This window comes from Neopelma chrysocephalum, unplaced genomic scaffold (assembly GCF_003984885.1).
Source record: "Neopelma chrysocephalum unplaced genomic scaffold, ASM398488v2 Primary Assembly neopelma1_103b, whole genome shotgun sequence".
Taxonomy (NCBI): Eukaryota; Metazoa; Chordata; class Aves; order Passeriformes; family Pipridae; genus Neopelma; species Neopelma chrysocephalum.
Genome location: NW_020897767.1, coordinates 6,708,683 through 6,733,034, shown reverse-complemented (window position 1 = coordinate 6,733,034; position 24,352 = coordinate 6,708,683). Strand labels below are relative to the sequence as shown.

At 37.5% G+C, this 24,352-nt stretch overlaps 1 protein-coding gene and 1 long non-coding RNA gene across 4 annotated transcripts in view; one reads left to right on the top strand and one right to left on the bottom strand.

Moving 5' to 3' along the window:
• Window positions 1–4,612: 4,612 nt before the first annotated feature.
• ACMSD (aminocarboxymuconate semialdehyde decarboxylase) overlaps window positions 4,613–24,352 on the top strand; it is a 37,000-nt gene continuing 17,260 nt past the window's right edge. Inside the window, exons 1-2 of one of the 3 annotated variants that reach the window (XM_027695922.1) lie at window positions 4,613–4,651; window positions 21,941–21,985. In XM_027695922.1, the coding sequence (XP_027551723.1) occupies window positions 21,958–21,985 (28 nt within the window). In that variant the 5' untranslated portion in view covers window positions 4,613–4,651; window positions 21,941–21,957. Of the gene's footprint in view, window positions 4,652–18,745; window positions 19,039–21,940; window positions 21,986–24,352 lie in introns of those variants that run through there. The other 2 variants (XM_027695920.1, XM_027695921.1) reach the window with 2 other exon arrangements.
• LOC113973589 lies at window positions 18,622–21,494 on the bottom strand. The gene is made up of 3 exons (XR_003536263.1): window positions 21,218–21,494; window positions 21,049–21,104; window positions 18,622–19,029 (listed from the first exon to the last, which is right to left on the bottom strand). It is a non-coding gene; the product is annotated as an uncharacterized LOC113973589 (long non-coding RNA).

Below are 24,352 nucleotides of genomic sequence, written 5' to 3'. Positions count from 1 at the left end.
GATGCGGGCCCTGCGGAGCGAGGCTCCGTCCGCCTCGCCCTCCCTCACACAGGTAAAAACGCGGCTCCCCTTTGCCGAGGGTTCGCTCATTCTCCCTCTACCAGAGCCCTGTTTCGGGATAAGAGTAGAATCACCTCACGTTGGCACCTCTCAGACCCCCAGCTCTGGCGCTCTGTGACACTTACAGTTGGTTTTACCAATATCAGCCTGAAACTGTCCTAGAACACACTGAAGCACGGAATTACAGCTGGAGACTTGCTGGCGTTCAGGGCTGCTCTCAGTTCGCTCACCTGCCTTTCCTAGGGCTACAGAAAAACGTAGGGACAAAATTAAAACCTTAGGTGCACAAAAATTTTTTCTAAAAATGTAAAATTTTGCAGCTAGATCTGTGCCAGAGCTGCTCGTTTCTTCTCTGCTGGTTTCTAATGACTAGATAGAGAGGTGCAAATAAACAAAGCCTTCTTTGTGCTCGCACAGTCTCCCAGTTCATGCTTACTGGCATGCAGATAAATTGTGAAACTGCACCGTGTTTTGACTTGACCCTAGGAAACATCAGAAGACAATTGGGCATTGAAGCCCTGGTCCTTGGGTGATATAATTTAAATCCCTATTTAAATTATATTAAGATCAGGTTGCCCATCTCTTTTGAAGAATTGGCAAATTTGGGGAATACAGAAAGGCCAGCTGGAAATTAATATTTATGCTAGCATAAAAGGGACATGATTTCATAAATTGTCAGAATCTTGCTGATGTCAGCCTTAAAAAAAGTTTTGTGGCAGTTTAGTAATACCTGTCTGGGAATAGTCAGTGCAACAGTACTACCAAAATGTCTTAGTTTTAAAAAATGCCTCTTAAAGCTGTATACTCACCTTCAAAACCTTTACAGCTCTATTTTAAACCATTAATTATGTTAAAAAGTAAATGTAAGTAAATGTTAAGGTAAGTCACATAAAATACTGGCTTAGAAACTAATTGGCATTCTGGCAACCTTGTGGAATTGAGATGGCTGTCGTGGTGAGAGGGATTGGTGTTTCCTTTTCACTTAATCTTATGATTTCTTTGTATGTAGTCTACCAAACCTACTATATGAAATGTTTTGGAGGTCTTCATGCCTCTTGCCTAAATTTCACCTTCACCTTTAGCTATCCTACCCTGCTTTGTGATCCCAGAGCTCTCGCTCTTCTAGTTGGATGACCATTAGTATGGATATAAGCAATGCCAAAAGTATTTTCTTTTCCCTCAGGAAATGGATAGTAGATTACAAAGTGCCTATTTGATGTTAATGTCAAAAGAGGTTTGTTCACACCTGCATAAGTTAACACAAGTGAGTTCTTTTGAGGGCAGCATTGTTCAGGGGGTTGGGCCGAGTTGGGAGAGGTTGGAAATTAGTAACTCCATTAAAAAATACCGTGATTTTTAATGGGCTGTTTATTAAGCTCTGGTGACCACGAACCTGCAAAATACGAGAGCAGATGGATGACGCAAGTGCATGTGAGAGGTGAATGAAAAGTAGAAAATATTTACCTTTTGTTACTTACCATAAAAATAGATTGTCATATGTATCTGTGAAACTAGAATCCTTACATGAATAGAAACAGTTTTTTAACCTGGTCAGAGACAAGGAACTGGAGACCAATCTCTTTTCAGGAACTGGCAGGATACAGAAACGTTTGGTGAGTCTGTTTGGGGAGACATCCTCCCATGCAGGGTGCAGCCAGAACAAGCCATGAAGAGTCCCTTGAAATTGCTGCAGCAGATATAATGCTCCCTAAAGCAATTATTGCAGGATCCTTCCTCTTTTAGGGAGATAAATCCATATCTGATCTCCATATCTGACCCATTCCAGTAAGAACTTTCTTATTCCTTGCATAAATGAAAAATTGACTAGTGACTCTCATTGGATGTTGCTTCCTTTCTATAAGTCTCTCTAAGCTATTTTGGTATTCTTATAACTTCCAGAAATCAACCCAAGACGAAAGTGCCTGGAGGTTCCTAATTCCATTTCTTTAAAGGGAGGTCAAAGGAGTAGGTTTCCAAATGATCAAGAGGAAAATAGAAACTATGAACACCAAAGCACAAGCTTTAAACTTTAATGTGTTTCTTTTATTTTTTTTTAGTTGTCCTCAATTGCTGCTCTTACATAAAACTGTGTCTAGCAGTGACTGCAGCTGTCTCTATTTGTATAAATGCTATAGTGTTCAGGCTATAGCAAAGAATATGAGGCCTGTAAAGAGTCTTAGAGTTTCTTTTAAATGAGTCTCTTCAGTGCTTTCAAACATGGCCCCGTGTGAGAAGGAAGATAGACTGCATTGAGCAAAAGAAATAGAAAACATTAAGCAGATCCACAATGAAGGGTGTTTCAGGTCAGACCATTATCTATATAAACGAGCTACTAAGAAGCAGAGAAACTGCCACACCATAGCAGCTAAAAGCTGGTTTCCAGCACTGCCTCTTACTCTCATGACACCTCTTTCACTCAAACTCTATTCCACTGGACAAAGACGTAGGGCTGGGTTTTTAAAGACCTGCATCCTGTTTTCCAGCCCTCTCAGACTTCTTGTGTAGGAAACCTGTAGGCAGTCAATGAAGAGAAAAATACCTCACTTTAGTAGCTACATTACTTAATTATTTTATTTCTTAGCCCCTCATACCTTCCTTTGTTGGATATGAATAATGAGAAACCAAAGTCAGTTTAAAAAAAAGAGCCATATCTCTGGATTTGATCTAACTGGGCTTACATCATCCTATGTTCTGTAGCTGCTACAAAATTAATACACACTTGCAAAACTTTGTTCCCAGTTGGAACTGCCTGTAATTTCCATAATATTTTGACTTTCAGAAAAAGTTGATTCCAAATAGGATGGAAGTCTCATGCACCACAGCAATCAGCAACAACAAAAATAACTTCTTATACTTTTCTTCATCTGGATTGTCTGTGGTCTAGTTTTGCTGTGGTTATTTGTAGTGATTCTTTTCTTTCTTTCTTTCCTTTCTTCCTTCCTTCCTTCCTTCCTTCTTTCCTTTCTTCCTCCCTTCCTCCCTCCTTCCCTCTCTGCCTTCCTTCTTTCCTTCCTTCCTTCCTCTCTTTCTTTCTCTCTCCCTTTCTCCCTTCCTTTTCTTTCTCCCTTCCTTTCCCTTGCTTCCCTTTCCTCTATTGAAAAAATGAAAAATATCAATCACATTTGAATTTCTGGTTTTCCTTTTCTTTTTAGGACTACTGACTGGAATGTTTTCACTTGAATTGGCAGAACACAGTGGTGCACTCAAAGGCTCCTGAGAAGGAATTTTGCTTAATTCCATTGACATTAACTAGCCAGTGTTCCATATTGACCATCACCTTAAGTGCAGCACTTACATTAAGAGCACTCTTGCACATTTGGAAAGGGCTGGTCAGCTGGCCTCGTGATTACTTTTTAGTATGTTTAAAGGCACAAGAGCAAGATAATGTCGTTCCTTTTGGTTACATTTCATACAGACACAACATAAAAGTGCCTTTATTTGGCAACAAAATACTGCGTTTGTCACAGGCCTTTTATTGCAGTATCAGGGAATATTAGTGACTCAGGACAGTTTCTTGGTTTGGTCTATCAGACGTTTCATGGCTGACATTAAAAAAAAAATGCTCACTTTCTTACTTCATCAGTATGCCTTTCATGCACCTACAGCAGGAGGTAATGGCATTCCCATTCAGTTCCACAGGAAGCACACCTCAAACTAACCCAGTACCGACCCAGCTCTAAATGGACAGGCAGCCATCGGGCCCGGAAAGGTCATCGCTGCAGATCATCTTCAGTGTTACTGCTCTGGGACCAGAGTTTGAGACTGAGTTATCCTGATTTTCCTAGAGGCAACACCTTCCAGTAAGTGTTTATGGTGTTTAAATGCTCTGCTAGTTTGCAGTACAGCTGCCTCTTTGTGTCTATCTCTGGATCAGATCATTCTTTGCCATTTAGACACATGTTCTACACTAATGAATGGATTAAATATGACTCTTTAGTGATGAAAACCTCTAGATTCTCTATTTCACAGCCTGTTTTCATGAACCTATTTTTTTCTTTTAATAGTCCTTCAACCATCTTGTGCAAGGTTGCCTGCCATAATTTTCTTCCACAAACAAATACAAATTAGGCTACATGTTGTAGGATGTTTTTTTCCTTTTTGTTTGTTTGTTTCTTTGTTTACTTGATGGCATATAGGCAGAGGCAGATACATATTTTTCTGTTGTTTGTAGCTTGTGTGTAGCCCCACAGCATGTTCAGTGGTCAACAGGATGAAAATACCAGGTTCTTTTAACTTAGTCTAGATAATTCTCAGCCCAATATTAGTCACCCTATTTTTTTTAGTTTAAAATAAAAAATAATGTTGATGTTAGTGCAACAAAACTACATTAATTTTTAAACTGCAGAGCATGCTTAAATTATTATCCAATGTATGTAAGTCGTTTAGTGGTTTTCTCTTGCACTGGGTTAAATAGAGTTTAAATTGAAATCATCTCTCTTCTTGGCATTTTTAGACTGAATATTAACTTGGGTCAAAAATAATCAGGATGTTATTTTGAAAGAAGAATATGATAATTCAGTATCTTTTCCTTCAGGCTATGAAGAAGTGCCTATAATATGATTCCCAGAGAATAGAGCATGAGGTGACCTTGGTAAGTAATTGATAACACCTCACATAAGCACCTACTTTTCCTGTATACAATATTGTTGCAGGATCATATTTACTAAAAATGCCACAGCAAGCAAGAGCCACAAGCATGGATACATTCCATTGTGGCAACAAAGGAGGAATGAAAACATAGAATGCAAAATATGTCATATTAAATTGAGCGGTGAGCATTTCCCAGCTATTTTAAAAGCTGTTCTTAATTCAAGACAAAATTGCTATGTAAATATGGGAAACCACAAAAATTAAGCTTATTATTTTGTTCAGAGAAAAATTATGCAGTCATTCAAGACTACATGTCTCTATTCCAAACAATGTTATTTCTTTATATCACTGAAGATATTTCGTTTCCAGGTTTTATATGACTGAGTAAAACTGACTTATTTGACAGTGGGTTTATTTCATTGTTAATATTCACAAGCATTGAAGAGGAATGGAAGGGAACATTAATTTTAAAGAGGCAGCTACCTGTTACTTAAGTAATAATCTTCCCCTTTTTTACTTTTTATTCCTGCTTCCCATGTTATGTGGAGAGATCTTTCTTCTCCAAGTGTGACTCTAATGGATGACATGAATTTGTGCATCAAAGAGAAGAAAAAAAGCTAGGAAATTTCTAGGAAGCAAAAGTCAATATAATTTTGTAATAAACTTATCCAATTACTTATAATTACTTGTTACTTCCTATCCAAAAGCATCTTAGCAACTAAATACTTCCAATGTATGTGCATAACTTCGTGTTATCTCACATCCATTTTCAAAACACAGTTTTCCATTAGGTTTATATGATTAAACATGAATTAAAGTGAACTACAGAAATCAAAAAACATTCTTTTTATCCTATACAGATTGGGTCACTCTTCCCCTTGCCAAGCCAATGCCCATTTCTCCTCATGTACCTGTCTGCTGAGAACTTGTCCTATCATGTCACACTTAGGGTTTGTTAAAAAGGCTGCTTGAAAATGTAGATGTACATTTGCTTCCTACTCAGGTTTGACTCCTGCATTCATGAAATATTTATAGTTTATAAATTTAACCTTATGCATTAAAAAAAAATATCAGGAGTCATAATCAGTACCTTGAAGGTAAGGTAGGGATTTAATGAGAAAAGAGACTAGCTGCATTTACCTATGGGATTTGTCTGTGTCAGAAAAGAGATGCAACAGGTTAGGTTTTAGAGGGAATAACACTCAACTCACATCTATTTTTTCTTCCCATATTTTAAACTCTAATTTCTGATTAGGGTTATTGTCTTGTTCCTTGGCACTTAGTGTCATCTGCAAAAGAATATTTTTTTTTATCTTGTTGTCTTTATCTTTATGAAAAGATACTGTGTATTTGAGGAAATTACCTTTCTACTAATCTATAGCAATAATATTTATTGCTTCTGCTCTGATGTTAAGTAAGTACTCCCCAGCTCACTTTTTCTGGAAGTTGTCTGATAAACTCTGTGATATGATAACATTTATGTGTTGTTTTGAATAACTAATCCACATTGTTTTGTGAATTGGAAAAGAAAGTTTTACCCTCTTCTTATGTCAAGTGAATTATAGCCGAGTGTTTAGCTCTGATGATCACAGGAAGTGTTTGGAAAAAGACTGATAGTCACTGCCAAAATGAATATTTTGTAAAGCATGTTCTTCATAACCAGGAAACTATACACATTTCAAAGTGTGCCAGCTTTGGGAGCTTTTTTACGTCTTCTCAAGCAGATGTTTGACACTTTAAATCAAACTCTTCTAAGTTCTGGTGGCCATCAAATTTCTAGTACCCAGTGGAATCTGTTACCCACCTAATGTTCTTTGTCTGATTGATTTTGTTGGGGTTTTTTTGCTGGAGGAAATAGAATTAGTTTTCTAAGTCCTGGCATACAATTTGTGTTTGAATACTTCATTTTAATGGGAGATGCTGTGAGTAAAATAATTAAATTCTTCAGATAATAATTTTTTGGAAGAGGCAAAAATAATGTCAACAACATATAGAAGTGTTCTAATGGATTTCTGCATTCTTTATTCTCATAATTATTTCTCATCCTCTTAGACAGGGAATCACATAATTCATGTCATTCTTCTTGTAAGAAATGGGAACCATTTTTTTATGGAATTCAAGCCAAAAGTTTCTCCTGTATTGTAGCCAGGCCTTTCTGTGTGTGTACAGCAGCAGTAAAAGCAACAGATCTCTATAAATGTTGTCATTTGTCTATCCATAGTGAATGCTGTCTGATCTGGATTTATAGAAAAATGGATAGGATGTTGGGTAATAACCCCATTAAAACATTTACTTTACATTAGCAGTGATAGAGTTGAGCATGGCTACTAGCTTTTGCTAATTTTACAAGGAAAAGGGGCATAAGAAATTGGGAAAAAATATTCTTTGTAGAGTGAAGAGTATTAAGCCCACTTCAAACTTCAAATGTTTTTAAATTTGAATTTTACTGGTTGCTTAAAAAGACATTCATAGGTGAAATTCGAAATGTCAGTAAAATTTTGAACCTCTGCTGCAATAAAATTGTCCTGTAACCAAAAAGGAAGATGGAGATGTCAGTCATATAATTTAATTGGTCTATGATAAGATTCAATTTCTGCTTCTTTCAAATTCTGTCTCAAGCTTTCAATGATGCTAGAAGTCATCAGGGGGCAGGCAGTCATGTAGTAATGCAGACAGCTCCTTCTCCATCATCAAGACTACACATATTTTCAGTATCAGGGTGCAGGGATGCTTCAATAGTCCCAGAAATTTCACTTAATTTTCACATCCTTCTATTAGAAAATGTGTATTTTAAGATTTTTTATTTTATTGGTAAGGTTTATATACTTGGATTAATTTTTGCTTTATCCACTGGCTATCACAGCTGTCACTGGACTGTACAAGTTGGATATATTTATACTTATAAATTTAGTCAAACTGAGACAATATCTGTAAATAGAAGTAATATGTTTTATTAAGCCAACTGGTTTAATTAATTTCCAATTAATATGCTCAGAAAGTGTAGTTAGGTACACAGTCTTCATGACTTCAGGAAGGGTTTGTATGTCCAAAAGGGCCTGCTTTCTTCACTTGCTTCTTTAATTAAAAACCTATCCACAGACTTTGTCTTATCTTTGTACCAAAGTGTCTTCGTTTCGTATGTCTGGGGTTTGCCGTATTTAGGATCTTGGTATATAATTTGTTAGCAGGAGATGCATCACAAAGTGAGTTTTCAGGCTGAGTCAACAAGAGCCATATTGGGGTCAGATAGGTTTTTTTTTTGGTTTAGGTTTTTTGGGGGTTTTTTGGTTTGGTTTTTTTTGTGTGTCACAAGGAAAATAATTTTGTTCCTATAACATTTGAAATTCAACTAATGAGGAAAAAAAGCAAGAGCACTCCACTTTGTTTTTTATTTTAGATGCCAGAATCCCCTCAGTTTCACTGCAGTAAGTTCTGTAATCCTTTGAGACAACTCTTGGAGCAGCCAAGCACACTTCTTCCATCAGGCAATACTTGGAAGAGTTTATTAGTGCTTGGGTGTAGTTGTTATTTAGTTATAAAATAGATCTGGCTTTTTACTTCTTGTTTCTTAACTTACACTTCCCCAACTTTGCTCTGAATAGCACTATCTTGGCTCATTTTTTTGAGAAAGTGATAATTCAGGTCTAAGAGTAGGTTAGTTCAGCAATGAAGGGCAAGTGCTGTGTTTTTATGAAGGTAAAATCCTGATGACTTACCCCTCTTGGATTGTTCCTTCCTTATTCATTTTAGAAGGACAGTTAATGGAGTATATTACTTATCTGATGCCAATAGTCTCTCTAGGCCCCTTATTCTACTCCAATCTTTTTATGACAAGCCTATTTCCTTTATCTTATATAACTTTGATTTTTGGTCGGTTTTTTCCTATTTTATCTACAGATATAGGAAAGTGACCTCATATTTATGAAGATTAAGATCATTAATTCTGAAACTCTCAGTAATTACAGGTTGGTTTTGCTGATGCATCACTAAAGTTCTTCGAATTGACTCCTTTATCAGTTTGTGTAATTCTATTGACCAAAAAATTCAATCTCTAAATGAAATTTAATTAGGAAAGAAAATCAAGAGCATGCCAATTGAGTTATAGTTCTGCTCAAAACTTAATTCAGTATTAAAACTGTCAAGTGGTTGCAACGCTACCTAGATTCATATTGCATGGGTTGTCCAAACAGACTTGTTGCATCTAGACTTGTTGATTTTCCCACTAGATGGCATTATGCATTAACTGCAAGTTAATTTATGAGATCAACCATAATTGCACATGCTAAAGATCCAAAAAAATAAGAAATTATCTATTGTGCTTTTAGACTATGCAAGAGTGAAAGAACTGTGGCTTAAAAATCACTTTGTTTACTTCTACCTAACAGCACCCCAATCCATCCTTAATGCCTCAAATATGGGTTTACTCAGAGCAATAAAGGAAGTCAGCCATGGCAACAATACCTGATCATGTGTGCAATGTGCTTTTTAGAATAAAACTCGACCAACCTTTTCTGCATTTAGCATTTTAAGAGTGACTTCAGTGCTGCAAATTGCTTCCTTTATGGTTGCATGGCTTCAGCTGAAGTGATAGGAAGCGTCCAAGGTAAAGCTGCAATGTGAAGGTTGCTTTTAAATAAAGGGCCCAACGTGAGCATATTTTTATTTAGTAGCTGATTCAGGATAGAGTATCAGAATATTTTATCTAATATAATAACATCTATCTCTAAGAGGAATGTAGAACATGAGAAGGATTAACCAGTTCAGTTAGCCTGGGCCAATAAAGGAAAAGCACACCAGGCCAAGGAATAACACATATTAGCTTAGTGTTAAACGGCTCTTAAATCCTTATGGTGTTGGAACACATAATACAAAAGTTAAACTTGTCCTTAAGGTTGTTGCTGAATTGGGTTTTTGTGAAGAGTACAAACCAATGCCACTTGTAAGGACTTACCAAAACATTGCCAAAATTCAGGCTGTTCATGTTTTCTATTTAAAACTTTATTTTATTTATGCTGCCCCTGAATTTTAACGAACTATAACTTTAATTGCCCTATGCAGTGCATGGCTGTAAGTAGTACAATACATGATTCTTTGACATAGAAGTGTTTGTGGTTTGTATTTGCCTTTGATGATCAATATGATTCAACTATTTTGTAACACTTCTATAAAAAAATATGACATGATACCTGCCTTCAACCACAACACTGTTAAGCTTTTTGGAAGCCTAGGTCAGTAGAGTGAACATCAGGTAATTTCTGTCACCTCCTGTCACACTGATAAGAGACCATTTACTTATTCCAACCACCTCAGACTCCTGCTCTGCTCCTGTGAGATGTTGCATTTACCACGTGGCTTTGCTCTTCCGCATTTTTTTGCTATGACCAGAGGGAGACACCCCCAACTAGGGAGAGGGGTGTCTGTGTTTGGAATTACAGTAGCATCCTGCAATAGTATCTGGGCTTCTGCTCAGTGACCAACAGCCAGACTGTTAAGGAAAGAGCAGGCAGGAGCAAATACCTGGCAACCATCTCAACAGGGGATCCTGTTTCATTCCTGGCAGCACAGGTCTCCATAAACTCGTGATTCCACAGGACCTGACTATAGGCATCCAGACATTGATGTCTGAACATTATTATTTCTGGTTCCCAAAGGGTAAAATATACTCGCAGTGTACATGGGTTTTATGTTAGGGAAAAAAATTCGAACATCGAAGCTCAGCAAACCAATAAAGGAGTTACATTTGAAGCCTCTATGGGAACATAGCACAGGGTCCACCTTGCTGTGGTTGCCTTTGCTGTTCCCTGGCTATTTCCCTGGCAAGCAGGTGAGTGTCTGAAACAGGCAATACACGCCAAGTATAGTAATACAGGTGAAAATGAAACAAATCCTGAGATCTTGACTGAACTACAGAAAATCATACAAACCTGACTAATTTAGGAAGGCATTCAACTATATTTCAGTTAGACTGTTGAAGCACCTAGAAACTGCAAGTATGGACTGAGATATAGTTCCATTGAATTAGAGCAACTGGTTTCCTTTTGTCGCTTGAGATGAAAAGATGGAATGTAAGCTTTATTTGGTTAGTAATATTAGAAATTAATAGAAATTAATTGTTGTTAATTGTATTATTGGCTAATTTTAATAAACACACATATTTAATTACTGGGATCCAAAACTTGAGAGCTTCACAAATGGTATGTAATCTTGTTACTACTTAACAGATTTCATTCGAAAAAAGGTAGTGACAAGAATTTCCTTTATTATTTGGTAAGTGGTGAACATTCACTGAAAAACAACATCCAAACCCTAGTATTTGAAGTGTGTGCTCTACATTGTGATCCTAATGATTGTGCTCCAAGCCCCCAGAAGATTTTAATACACCCAATTGTTTAAGAACATACAGCAGAGATGAGCAAGCACGTTAGAAAAACGGATATGCGGAGCATGTATTTCCTTTATGTTCCTGAAAAGGCTGTGTTACTAGAGACGAAGGAATTTTAAAATACCCGTCCAGTAACCACTGATTTATATCTACATGTATATTCATTACAAACCCACATTACTTAGCAGTAGCTCAACCCAGTTCTGCTTTGACATTGCAGCGTCAGCCACAAGAGCAGACGGCGCGAGCCTGCGTCACTTCCCGCAGGCAAAATCCATTGGGATCAATAGGAAATAAGTGCTCTGTGTGTACATTGCAATCACTGTTTGGTGCTCTACTTAATACACTACAAACTACAACCTGTAGTATTCACAGTGAGCTGCACAAACATTACCAGCAAATTTATGGTTTATAATGCAGATCTCTTTTTGAGGCACCGTGGGCCAGCACAGTCCAAAAGTGGCACTCCTGCATTTCATTACTGAATCCTGGGAAAGGTTTCTCTGTGATTCCTCATTTAAATTGGTCTGGTTTTTTTCAGTGGCTCAAAACTACTTTTTGAATCACTGCTTGATTGCTCTCTTCTGAAACAACTGGGTTTCCTGATGACTTCAAGGGACTTTCTGTTGGGTTCAAAATGATTAACTATAACAGAGCTCTTCTAAAACATCTGAAATTTTTTTAGATTGTTAAAAAATTGGGGAAACAAATTTTCTTAGAAGCCATGGTAAAAATGTTTAGGAGTAGCTTTCTAGAGGAGAAGAGCCAATGCAGCAGGTGATTTTCTTTCCTGTTCCACTTGTAGAAGTCACAAGCTAAAATAGAATGGTCAGAGCTGGGTGACTGAATTCAATTGTAGTGTAAGTCCACCAAATGCATTGAGTTTTCTAGTCAGTGATGGATTTGGTTTTGGGTTAATAGTTATTTGTAAGAGTAACAAGGATTTACAAAACTTTTCCTGTAGCTGAAGCGTTATTTCCTGAGAGGTTCTGTGCTATTAGTACACAGCCTTTTGTTGCTTGGCATGGCTGGTTTACTAAAGTAATCCCAGTCCTAGCCACTGTCATGCTGGGGCTTGAAACAAGTGGGCACAGCAGCCATGTATGTAACTATGCTTATTTACCTGTTATATAAATATCTTACTGCATATTTCTAAATTATTTTTTGGTCAAGAGCAGATTGAAATTCATAGAGCGTTTCTTAAGATTACTAATTTGATTTTGTATTTTGAAATGGAGTTTTCTTTTGGGGACTAAGTTATTTTTTATTTCCAATAACTTTATAAAGTTATTAGACTTATAGTGTTTAAAAAAAATATATTCATCTGTTGAGATTCAGCTGATGAGCTGAAAGCTACTTCTATTAAGGACAGGGCACAACTTTTAGACTCAAGGTCAGTGATAGATGGGATATTAGGAAAAATTTCTTCACTGAAAGGGTTGGCAAGCATTGGCACAGGCTGCCCAGGGCAGTGGTAGAATCACCATTCCTGGAGGGATTTAAAAGAAAGGTAGATGTGGCACTTGGGGACATGGTTTAGTGGTGGGCTTGAGAGTGTTACTTTACTAATTATACTCAATGGCCTTATAGACCCTTCCCAACCAAAATGAACCTGTGATTCTATTATTTTATAATATATTTATATAATAATAATATATTTATATAATAATTTATATATTTATAATAATAATATATTATTTTATTATATATTTAAATCTGTTTGACACTTTAGCTGGAGAGCAAAGAAATGATCAGATAATTTGCAAAGAAAATAATTCCTAATTTTGTTGTCTGATTAACACTTCTTAGTAAGAATTTTGCAGTTTGAATGTTATTTCTCAATCAAATTGGAAACTTGTTTTAGGTAGTAATATTTTTTTTTTGTGTTAAACATATCAAGTTATCTTAATACAATGAGCTGCTAATAGGATATTCTGTAAACCTTTACAGAATTTGGACTCACTGATCTTAGAGGTCTTTTCCAGCCTTGATGATTTTATGAATATCAGTTCTGAGCCCGTGGAACAGTTCTGTAGCCTCTTCTGTGCTACAGAAATGTAGTGCAACCTGTAGCATGACCTTCTGGTTCAACCGTAAATTCACTTTTGATCAGGCAGCACAGCAATACTCCCAGCAGTATTCCTATTAGATTTATTTGCCTGAAGTAATAATAAACAACATGTAATCCTCCTTAGTGCCAGTCTTCACGCAGGGACACCAGTGGGAAAGTGTGAGTATCAGGACTATCTCCTTTTAATCCACCAGAAACAGATTTCTTTTTCCAACTGACAGCATTTTCTGTGAGATGTTTGCATTAAGGTGGTAATTATTGGGCTTTGATTGCTGATATGACTTTTGTAGAAGTAGTGGCATGAGTGAAAACTTTAATATTTGGATCTTTCCCCGGGAGCCAGGGGGTCATCTCAGTCCCTTGCAGACCTCTTTGGCAAAAGGGATTCACAGCTGCTTAGAAATGATGGAACATAAAACTTCATGCACAAGTAGACCTTGAAAAAAAGGAGGACCCAGGAAAAAGTCACTTCATTGGCACCGTCCTTGTAGCTCAGAGAAGGCATAAACACCCTTGTGCAGAGTTCTAGTGGCAGGTGCAGGAATTTGTTGAAGCAGCTGAAAAAATTCAAATGCTCTGGGTCTTTCTGTTGGTTCCTTGCCTTCCTTTCTGAAGCAGTAAAGACTTGGAGAAGAGCATTCTTATCCCCAAAATTCAGATGCTCCCAAAGAGTGGCACAGAAAGTCCTCTTCAAGGAGAGGAAAGTGGGGATTTGACTATCTAGCAAGCAGGAAAAAAGTTGTTAAGACATTTGGACTAGCCTTCTAAATAATTGAAACCATTTCAGATGTTACCATGGGGTATTGACTAAAAAATTAAGACTTTTTGACATCAGTATCTGTAAGCTTCATTCCTTCTGTCCTTTTTGGCCCGTGTTTTTGCTGCTGTTATCTGTCTGGTTGCTCCCACTGCACAGGAGTGACTCTTGGCCTGAAACATGCTCAAATAGAGTATTTTTTATTTGTGTCTACACATGGGAAAAAAATTAAAGTTTTCTTTTTCTTATACTGATATTTTAGAAAATATCTATTTAATTAACATTTTTGATAGAACATTTCTATGCAAGCTAAATGCGTGGCAATTGTAAATTTGCAATTGTAGTGTATTAAGAAAATAATTATGCTATTTGAAAGATAGCCATATATTTTTCTTTAGACTTAGGATGTTAGTTGAATTTCAACAATATAATATTTTCTAGAAACCTCAAAATAAATGAGGATTTATTGGGGCTTAACTTAGGCAGCGGAGAACACAGTAATGGTCAGGAATTTGGCAGAGGACTTTCTGTTTGCTTTCACCACTGTGTGATTCATCAGAACCCTTGCTAGGCTGGAGTCACAGAGCAGGGCAGAGCTGCCAAAGGCGTTAGCAAGCTTGGACACCTTCACACTATCAATTTTAGTGACACAACTGAGGAGGCTGTGGCAGCTCTAAGAGGAGACCGCATGGTGAGCAGCATCACCCCGAGCTTGTGCAACCATGAAGCTTCACTATGCAAAGTTAATAGTTTAGATCTTGGAAGCATCAGAGATGCATCAGCACAGTGTCATCTGAGCATCAGCACAGTGTCATCTGCATCAGCTCAGTGTCATCTGAGCTAAAAAGCCCAACTTCTCTGCAAGGCTAAACTGACTCAAGACACAGAGCCGCATCAGCTTCTACAGTTGTTTCTGCAAAGGTTTTTTAATAACCTTAATCTTAACTTAAATCTTAAGTATTTAATGATGAGTACACCTGCACTGCTGCCACCTTGAGCTGATTTAGCTGGCTCTAAGATTGGAGCTGTGTGTCCCTTTTCTATTGCACTGTATAAGTGTGTATAAATGAAACACTGACATTGCAATCCAGCTGGCCATCCGAGCCATCAGGACCTTCAGCAGTCACACTGGAGTGTTTGGTACATGGCATTTAAGAACAGGAAATCACAATGCCACCCACTGCCTGGGATACGTCTTTGTAAAGGACTTTACTGGTGTACCTGTAGCTGGACATGTCCTGGTGTAGCTTTGCTGGGTAAACTAATGTATTCCTGTCAAAAATAGCACCCATTGTAGAGCACTTGAGAGCTATGTATGGAAAGTGCTACGTGGGAACTGCAAAACCTTATTACTCATTAGAGGGCAAACCATACCCATTGTTACTATTCCCTGCAGGACTGAAACCATACCACTTCCATTGAAGTCTGTGTTCTTTGCAGTCCCAGAAGAGCACTAAGTTCTGTGATCAGGCTAATTTAATAGGAGAGGTTTAATTATTTGATACCACACGAAAAATAGAATTACTGACTTTTGCATCCTTTCCAAATCTGACATTTCCAAGCAGGTCTGTAATGGCAGTCTCAGAGGACCTGTGCAGTCCCCAGCACAGCCAAAGGATAACCTGTTGCTAAGCAACCAATATAAGTGTGCTGCTCAACATTTATTTCATTTGGAAAGGAACATATTCTTTAAGTACTTCATCTTAGCTACCAAGCACAAAGAGTTTTCCACTTGTTTTTCTGGAGCTGTGCAGGTGTGTAAAATAGTCAGCTTGCACAAACAAATGTGCAATTCAAAGAACAGATGCTAGAGAAGAACATGCAAAACAGAAGGTATGAAAAACTGGCACAAGTATTTTAGTCTTTTCTAACATCAGTGTCCTGAATTTGCCTCTTTGTGTCTGTGTTCATCCCACTTGAAAACGGGCTGCCTTGGTATGTGGCAGAGCTGTCTGCAGAGCTCACCAACGTTTGTTGATGCACTCTCTTTTGAAGATGTCATGGTTTTTCCACTGACATGAGGAAAACTATGCACTACGTTTTTTGACTCTTTTACCCTGATAAACAAAGGCCAGAACTGGATCCCGACTTTCCAGCCTGAATGCTCCAAATCTCTTTTTTCAGAAAAGCAACTAAATAGGTTGGAAAAGAGCCCTTAATGTTCTACAACTAACACCATTTTCACTTTAGTGCTTGTCCCTATAGTGAAATAAAACTCCATAGATGTGCTAGACTTGTGTCTGTGTATCTGAAATCAGCCTTGGCCTGAATAGTCTCTAGTTAAATTGGCCTGAAGGAGTTGTTAATCATGTTTCCCAGTATAAAACCGTGTAAATAGGCATCATATAACACACACACACACACACAAATATGGGAAATTGCTCAAATTCAAGGATGCAGTTTGGTTTCTAATGGCCATAATAAATGCATGTTTTATTGCAAGTGATCTTAATGACACATATACCCTGCGGAAGTGTACTGAGCCTGGGGGGCATGCCAGCTTAATGTATGTCCCATCCTAATGTATGGAGGCTGCTTTTGGCTAAGAAGAATTCTTTATGCATTCTAGTTCTCCTGAGTAGATGTAGCAAGTATATTTATTGACTGATTTTTTTTTTCTGACTAGCTCTGTGGTCTCACATCCAAATCCTCTCAATGTAAAGTATTTGTGGGTGGCCCAAGACTGGGTGAAGTTCATGTCTTACAGGGGCCCACAAATGGTAAAATACAGCTTTCTGTGGCCCCAGACATTGTGCATGTAAAAGTTTCCATCTGGTCACAAGTCACAACCTCCTGCCTGACATATAGCCCAGTGAACTCAAGCTCAGCTCTGTCTTTGTCAGGCCACCTGACACAGCTGCACCTTCTCCTGGTCACTGCCAGCAATTCCTGCTCCTCTGTCTCACACCCCAGAAATGCACAACCAGGTGGAGACAGACAGCAAGGACTATGCTAAAAGCCATTGTGTTGTTCAGCATAAAGATTGAGAGGCAGAAGTCTCTCACTGTGATCAGGCAGGTTGTCCAAAACATCAGTGAAGGTGTCCTGTTTTCCACACTGTTGCACTCAGAGTAGGTTGGGTGCCTGTGTAGCTGAAGATGGTTTTGTTCGTAGCCACTGAAGGTCTTCCTGTTGCAGATCCAATGGATCATGTTGGATATAGACGGATGTCTTACCGTCCCTTTGATCAAGTGAAATGGATACGAATTTGCCTTCAACTGCTATGGTTTCCAAATGCTGTATTTTGCTAAATAAAAAATAGTGTGGGAGTACTACACTGTTTGCAAGCTGAGCTGTGTCTTGGGAGCAGTAAGTAACAACTACATCTTCCTTTAGAACTGAGGAAAACTACACACAGTGTTGGAGAAATGCAGCTGAGCTCTGCATGGCATCCTGCAGCTAAGGGGACTTAAGAAACTTGGTGTCTTACACTGTTCAGATGCACAAAGCTCTTCCTGCCCCTCTCCTTCACTAGTACCTCTGTTTTTATGTTTAAATAGGGAATTGTCTTCCAGGCATCTCGTTATTGAAGGACTCACCTTAGCTGTCTGCCTCACGTCTATGGATTCATGATGCAGAGTCCCCACAGCTGAATCAATACTTCTTTCTTATGTCTGGTGTAGTACATGCAGGAACATTGCTTGTCAACAGGCTGACACTGTAGTGCCACATCACAGAGCAGAGCTGTCACATTCGGGTGCAGGAGAGCAAATTTGCTGCCTAACCTGGCAGCCTGGTCATGAAAACATTGATTTTGATTTTGAGATGGAAGTAATTGCTATTTTCAATCCCAGGGATTTGATCTGTTAAAGCAAAGTTTTGGCTGCCTTGCTTTATTTAGGAAATACTCTCCCAAAGCTGCTGCTTCCCATGTCTTTTGAACACTCAGTCATTCCTGCTGCAGGGAAGAGCATCAAGCAACAAACCAACGCCATCACAAGAAGTTGATTTGAAGAATAACTCCAAGAAATTTATCTGACCAAATCAAAAGCAGATTTGCTTAATATGTGAACAAGTAGGGAAATACAGGAGTCCATTTTTTTTTAATCAAACCCAAACAAAATAGTGGAGTCAGAAAACAGATGAAACAAAATGGGCCACTTGTTTTTCGGGTTTCTTTATTTGAAGTTGCAAGATTCACAAGAGCATTTAGTTTTGGAAAAAAACAAATTTTTCACCAAAAAAAAAATTAATCAAGAAATGGTTATCCAGCTTTCACAAGAGGTCACTGTGTGAGTAGAATACATTGAAATAAAACTCTAGATGAAATAAATTACAGAGAAAAACACAGCACAAATAAAGGGCAAGAGTATCTCGAGGAAAGAAGTGTAATTCTAAATTGAGTAAAGAGCAAAAGAGGAGATGTAGTTTCACAGAAAATCTGAGATAGCTTCAGTTAAACTTAACTTAGGAAACAGAAACTGCTATATTTGCTATATATGTATGTATTGCTGCATATTGAGCCAGCTTGAAAGGCTGTGAGCAACGTTATGCAGCAACTTGTGTAAATATCCTACAAGAACCAATAATGAGAAGGGGGAAATAAAGTGCAGAGCAGAGATTTGTCTACAATTCAGTATTTCTGTGGGGGTTTTCTTACACAGCTTTAAAGCAAATGCAAGGGGAGAAAAAAGAGAGTACATGGGGAGGTGTGACTGTCTATACCAGGGGTATATTATATATTCTCTACATTATATGTTCTCTACAATTTCAGGTCTAAGAGGCAGAAAAGAGGAAATTCAAGTCAGCACGCTTAATACATCTATTCTAATTTGATTTTATTGAGTGATTTTCAACCACAAATTTTCATTTTAGCTTCTGTGTAAAATAAATCCCTTCATACTGCCAATATAAACACGTATTTTCCCTTTGCCCACAGTCAGCTGTAGTTTGTGCATTAACAGGGACTTTCTGCTAGAAGCCTTTGTTCTTTTAGAGAGCCACTCCTCTGGGATTTAGGCCTCCTGGTTGGCCACTGTACCAAGCTTTCCTGGTACAGCAGCAGGTGGATCTGGACAGCAGCCAAAGTTAATAACCTGTGAACCAGGGACAGGAAGGGCAGTAGCATTCACACAGAAAACATTATCATTGGAGGAGTGCTTCTCCTGTGATACTTCCAAAATGAAAATTGATATTCATAGCCACATTCTACCTAAGGAATGGCCTGACCTGAAAAAGGTAAAAAGAGTTTAGATATTCAATGCCTTATGTGATCAGCAACCATTTCTACCCATGTGATTTTTGAAAGAAAAATGAATGAAGGGTTCTGAGGTTAATATCTCTAGGTTTTTGTATAATTAAATTTTTTTTCAGTTGTAAAATATTTGTATGCATTACTTTGCAAAGCAAGAGTCTCAGTAAGAAAGGGATGTCATACTGGGCCCTGTTCCCCACTCTTTATTTAGTCTGAAGCAATTCTTACCGTTTTCCTTGGGTTTTTTGACCTAAAATTGTCAAATAGTGAGGTGTAAATTCCACTGTCTTGATGAAAATAGAGATGTTCTGTCCCCAAATGGTATTCATGTTTGTTTTAAATTAAATAAATAAGCAAATATTAGGCAAGATTAATGTTAACTAAGACAAAAATCATTCACATCTTATACCCCCAGGCATGAAAGTCATTAATTTCAATAGGAGTGGGGTCACTCTAAGTACAGTTAATTGATGATGATGATGATATCTGCTATTTTTTCAGTTACTGGAAGGAAGTAGCATAGTGTTTTTAAAATACAAAATCTCAGTTGTCAGAACACTGAAGCTATGTCAACTTGTCTTAATTTTGAATCTTTGCATATTATTATTCTTGTTGTTGTTATTATTATTATTCAGTCACATAAATTTATTCTTGTCAGTCATATTTTCATGATCCCATGAAATGTATTTGGGAACAGAGAGTGTCACTTATGTTTTAAAGTAGTATATCTGAAAGGGTTTCATATCTATTAGCTCTGTTTCTGTGATTTTAATCATGACAGTCCAGCATTAGCCAATATTAGACAGAGAACAGCTGCAAAATGTTAACAGCATATTAGAAAGAAAAATTATGAGAAAACCTGGCACTAAAACATACATAGGATTGCTTCCTCATTAGGAGTGAAAAATAACACCATTATACATAAAACTGGAAAGGAATGTTTGTTTCCATGTTTGTCTAGGAAGGTGTTTATAAATATCTATTTGAACCTCCTGTTTGTAATACTAAGAGCTCCTAATGTAAAACACATATGCACTTGATAATGCAGGTGGGAAGACAGACCCTTTCTAGAACAATTATGTCTGTTTTAAATGGACAGGAGTTTAAATAGACTACAAGACAGATTACTCTTGGTTGTTTCGGATTTTGTTGTCTTTGTGCAATAACCTTATAAAAACACCTATAAAATGCCTTTATTCTGATTTTATATGATTTTTAAAGGATTTTTAAAATTTTTTTTCTGTATATACTTTAAAAGGGAAACAAATTCCCTGGGATAAAATGACCCCAAGAATCCCTTGGTGTTCCAAGATGTACATCAAGACTGAATTCACCCATGGTAGACACTGTAGGCCAGTGTTGCATTTCTTAAAACACAGATAAAGAAGCAAATACCCAATTTTTAAAAGTTAATTTCCACCTGCTAGCTTTTGTTCCTCTGTTCTGAGCCACTCAATGGTTTATTAATGGGCTCAGAGTAGAAAACACCTCCCAGAATTCCCTGGGGTCCTCTGAAAATTCAAGCCATTAACACAGATCTCTATATCTCATGCGTGGAAAACCAAGGAAGTATCCTGACATGCACACATTTACTTAGTGCTGAACTTCTCTTTTTTGTGTCCAGCTTTATAAATACTGAACCTTCATCCTAGAAAATTCAATTGTCAAGATACATATTTAACAGCTTAGGAACCCAACATAAGAACAAAAATTTGTATAAGAAATGAAATAAGGACTGTCAATGCACCCAGCTAGTAACTGCAGGGAAGAAACAAGAAAATAAGTTCAAAAACAGAGCAGTGAGTTTCTTTATTGCCTTTGTGCTCCTTCAGCACCTTTAAGGTACTCTTTTTCTGCACAGCTTGTAATTGGAATTAGCACAGAGCTAGTTTAAGTTAAATTTCCCCCAAGTTTCAATATTTTTATATATAACCCTATAAATTTATAAATTTAAATAAAATATGCATAGCTAAACACAGCTAAATAAAACCTACATAACCTCAGTCTGTAGAATCTCTGACTGGCTGAAGTCAGGCTTGGCTCTGCACGCCTGCACTAGGAAAGTTCACAGTGGCATTAAGTAATGATTTGGTATCACAGGAAATTCAGGATTGTATCCACATTGTTTACACTTCAGCGAAAGAAATGCCTGCTTTTACTTACTTTCCTTTTAAATGTTTCTTTATGGAAAAAATAGGAATTCTGAGCGTTGTTTCCAGTCTGATATTTGAAAATTTCATTTATTTCTGATCTGCTAATTCATGAAAGTAAAAGAAAATCAGCTTCATATGTAGATTTTGCTATTTTGCATAACCAATTTTGAATCTCTCTGGAAGAATCAATGAGCATCTAAGCTTCTCCTCTTTAGCTACTCTTGGCTGTTTAAATATTAATAGACAAGAGGCTGACCTTCAGTCCTGCTGCTGAATCATGGAAGCTGAAAAGTGGAATCAATGCATCTCTGTGCTAATGATTAACTGATCACAGATTGCAAAGTTGTCAGCTCAATTCTCACACTGCCAAATATTTAATTTAATTTTTTCTGTGTTAAAATCATTCCAGTTAGAACCTCAATACAGTAAGCAACTTTGAGCATTTTGGAATCAGTTGTTTCAAAATGTTGCTGAACTGGCAGCTAAAATTGCACATACAAACAACATTAGTCTGGTCCAGTCCAACTTCAGCACTTCTGCTCAAGTCAATGGGGCTACTCACACTCAAAGTTGAGCCCACGTGTGTTTCTCCTGAATGTGGTACTGCTGGATTGTGAGAACTGCAAATAATAATAATAGTAGTAGTAGTAGTAGCAGTAGTAGTAATTGTTGTTGTTGTTGTTGTGATTACAGAGTGCTAACTAGCACTGTCTTTTTCTTCTTTCTTCCACAGAGATATGGATATGGTGGATGGGTACAACTGGATCATCACTGCAAGGTTTGGGCTGTTTGGTGCTCTAAGATAATCTTGCGTTGTCCTCAAGAATACAAACCCACAATAAATCTATTAAGAAGTGAAGTGGCAATAAGATTGGCTCTGTTTCTGATACAGATTTCTCTAGAGCTCTGTATTCTATGAAGTAATATCAGGGCAAGTCCTAATATACCTCAGTAGAACCTTTTTCTTGAGAGATGAAACTCACAATCTGTGACTGTCTTCTGAAATTCTTCTCTCAATACAGGGATTCTATGCTGAAAACTAGAGGGATAAGGGATAGAAGGATTGGCTACTTTGCATTTTCAGGGTGACAGTGCCTCTCCCTATTGGAGTAACCTTATAAAGAAAAGAGTACCTGATCTTCTTCCTTGCTCCTTTTTGTGGTTTGGCCAATTCATTCATTCCCTATAGAGACTCAGCTTTAGGGAAGCAAGACTTGCATCTTCCAGGTACCAAAGTATTTAAGTATATAATGCCTGCTAATTTCAGTGGAACTAGATATTCCCTCATCCCCTTGTCACTTTGCAAAATCCTACTTCACTGTGATTGCATGTAAGGTTACACTAGCTGGGTAATAGAAAGAAAGAGAAAAAGAAAGAGAGAAAAAGAGAGAGAGAAAGAAAAAAGAAAAAAAGAAAAAAAAAGAAAAAAGAAAGAAAGAAAGAAAGAAAGAAAAAAAAGAAAGAAGAAAGAAAGAAAAAGAAAGAAAGAAAGAAAAAAAAAGCAAGCAAGCAAGCAAGCCTGATTAAATAGATACAACACTGTGTCTATTTATTGCAACCTAACATTATACACACTTTTGCCTTTCTAGAACATGCAAGGCTACATTGTAAAATGCCTAACAACCATTTGTGGAAAAGGACCACAGAATATGAAGGTCGAATCCAAGAATGAGGAGCAAACAAATATTATGCTGAGATTTCAGATCTGAGTGTAAGCAGGCACAGTAGGGGAGAACAAGCCACCTGCAGAACCAACTTGTGGATGGCACAGCTCCTGAGACATGTGGGAGATGCAGGAAGGAGAGAATGCTTGGACACATTTTTAGCAGCTTAGCTGTTTGTTACAGGTCTGATGCTAAAATTCCGTGCTAAAAATAGTTTGCAGAGGAACTTTGTGGCAAGTCAATAATAGCCTGATACCCTCTGCAGAGAATTCTGTCCAGCCTACTTCTGTCTGAAAATTTTACATGAAAAGCAGTGCATGGCAAAATAAAATCCTGTTCAGATATGTAAAGCTGGGGATAATTTAATAATTTTCTTTAATTCTTAAGATTAAAAAAACAAACAAACAAACAAAAAACAAAGGCTTCTCATATCATTCTGTGAAGAAGCATCAGAGTCAAACTGGAAGAAAACAATTACGTGCACGTTTAAAGAAGAACAATTTGCAATGTGACTGAGTAGTTCAGCAATGGGATCATTTAAATGTAGTTTGCTGAACCAAATCAGCCTACTGGACCTAATTCTGAAATAAGTCTCTCTTACTTTTCACATAAATTAATTAAAGCATTAAATATTGGATAATGTTTAGAATGAGATAGAGTACAGTAGTGTAGAATAGAATAGAATAGTAAAATCCATGCAATCTATTCATGTGTGGTGCAATGCTTGGTTCTACTCTGCCTTTTTCTCACACCCCAAATATTTTTTTGTTTATTAGACAACCTGCAGCAATGCACTAAACTTTTCTTAATGTATTGGAGTGTATGGCCAGAGTAGACCTTTCCGTCAGGTTGGAAAACCAATTTTACAAGAGTCTGAAGTATTTTGCTGGAGAATCAGGACTTTGTACTTATGATATTTCAAGTAATTTTCATAGCCTGTGATACAGGTAACAAGTAACTTGACAGTTTGCCAGGGCAGCACAGTTAGATTTTTTGAGGAGAGCTTTGAAATACTCATTAGGGCAGTATATCTGTGCATGATGTATGAAGTTAGTAACAAATTCAAGCTTAAGAACAGTCTGACTTCTCAGAAGGGGACAGAAATCCCTCTGGTTGGGTGTACTAGTAGCAAATGTTCTGATTTAACAGGGTTCTTTCTTCAGAAAAATAGACAGAATTCTAAATAATACCGACTTTGTGAGGAAAAATAAAGTGGCCTTTGGAGAGAGAGAATTCCCTTTCTGGAAGGGTCAGGAGCCTGCCTTGCACAGAGCTGTTTACTGCCAAGGTGAAGGAGTAGCTTTCGTGTTTTCTCATGTGGTCTTCAATTTTTAACTGCAGTTGGAGTGTTCCTCTGTCCAATGCATCTGCTGCATGACCTCACTTACCCACCCCAAATGCACAGCGCCAGGTGGATCTTCTGGCTTTCATCCCTTCCCACTCATCCCCACAGTAGCTTCAAACAGCCGGGAAATACTCAG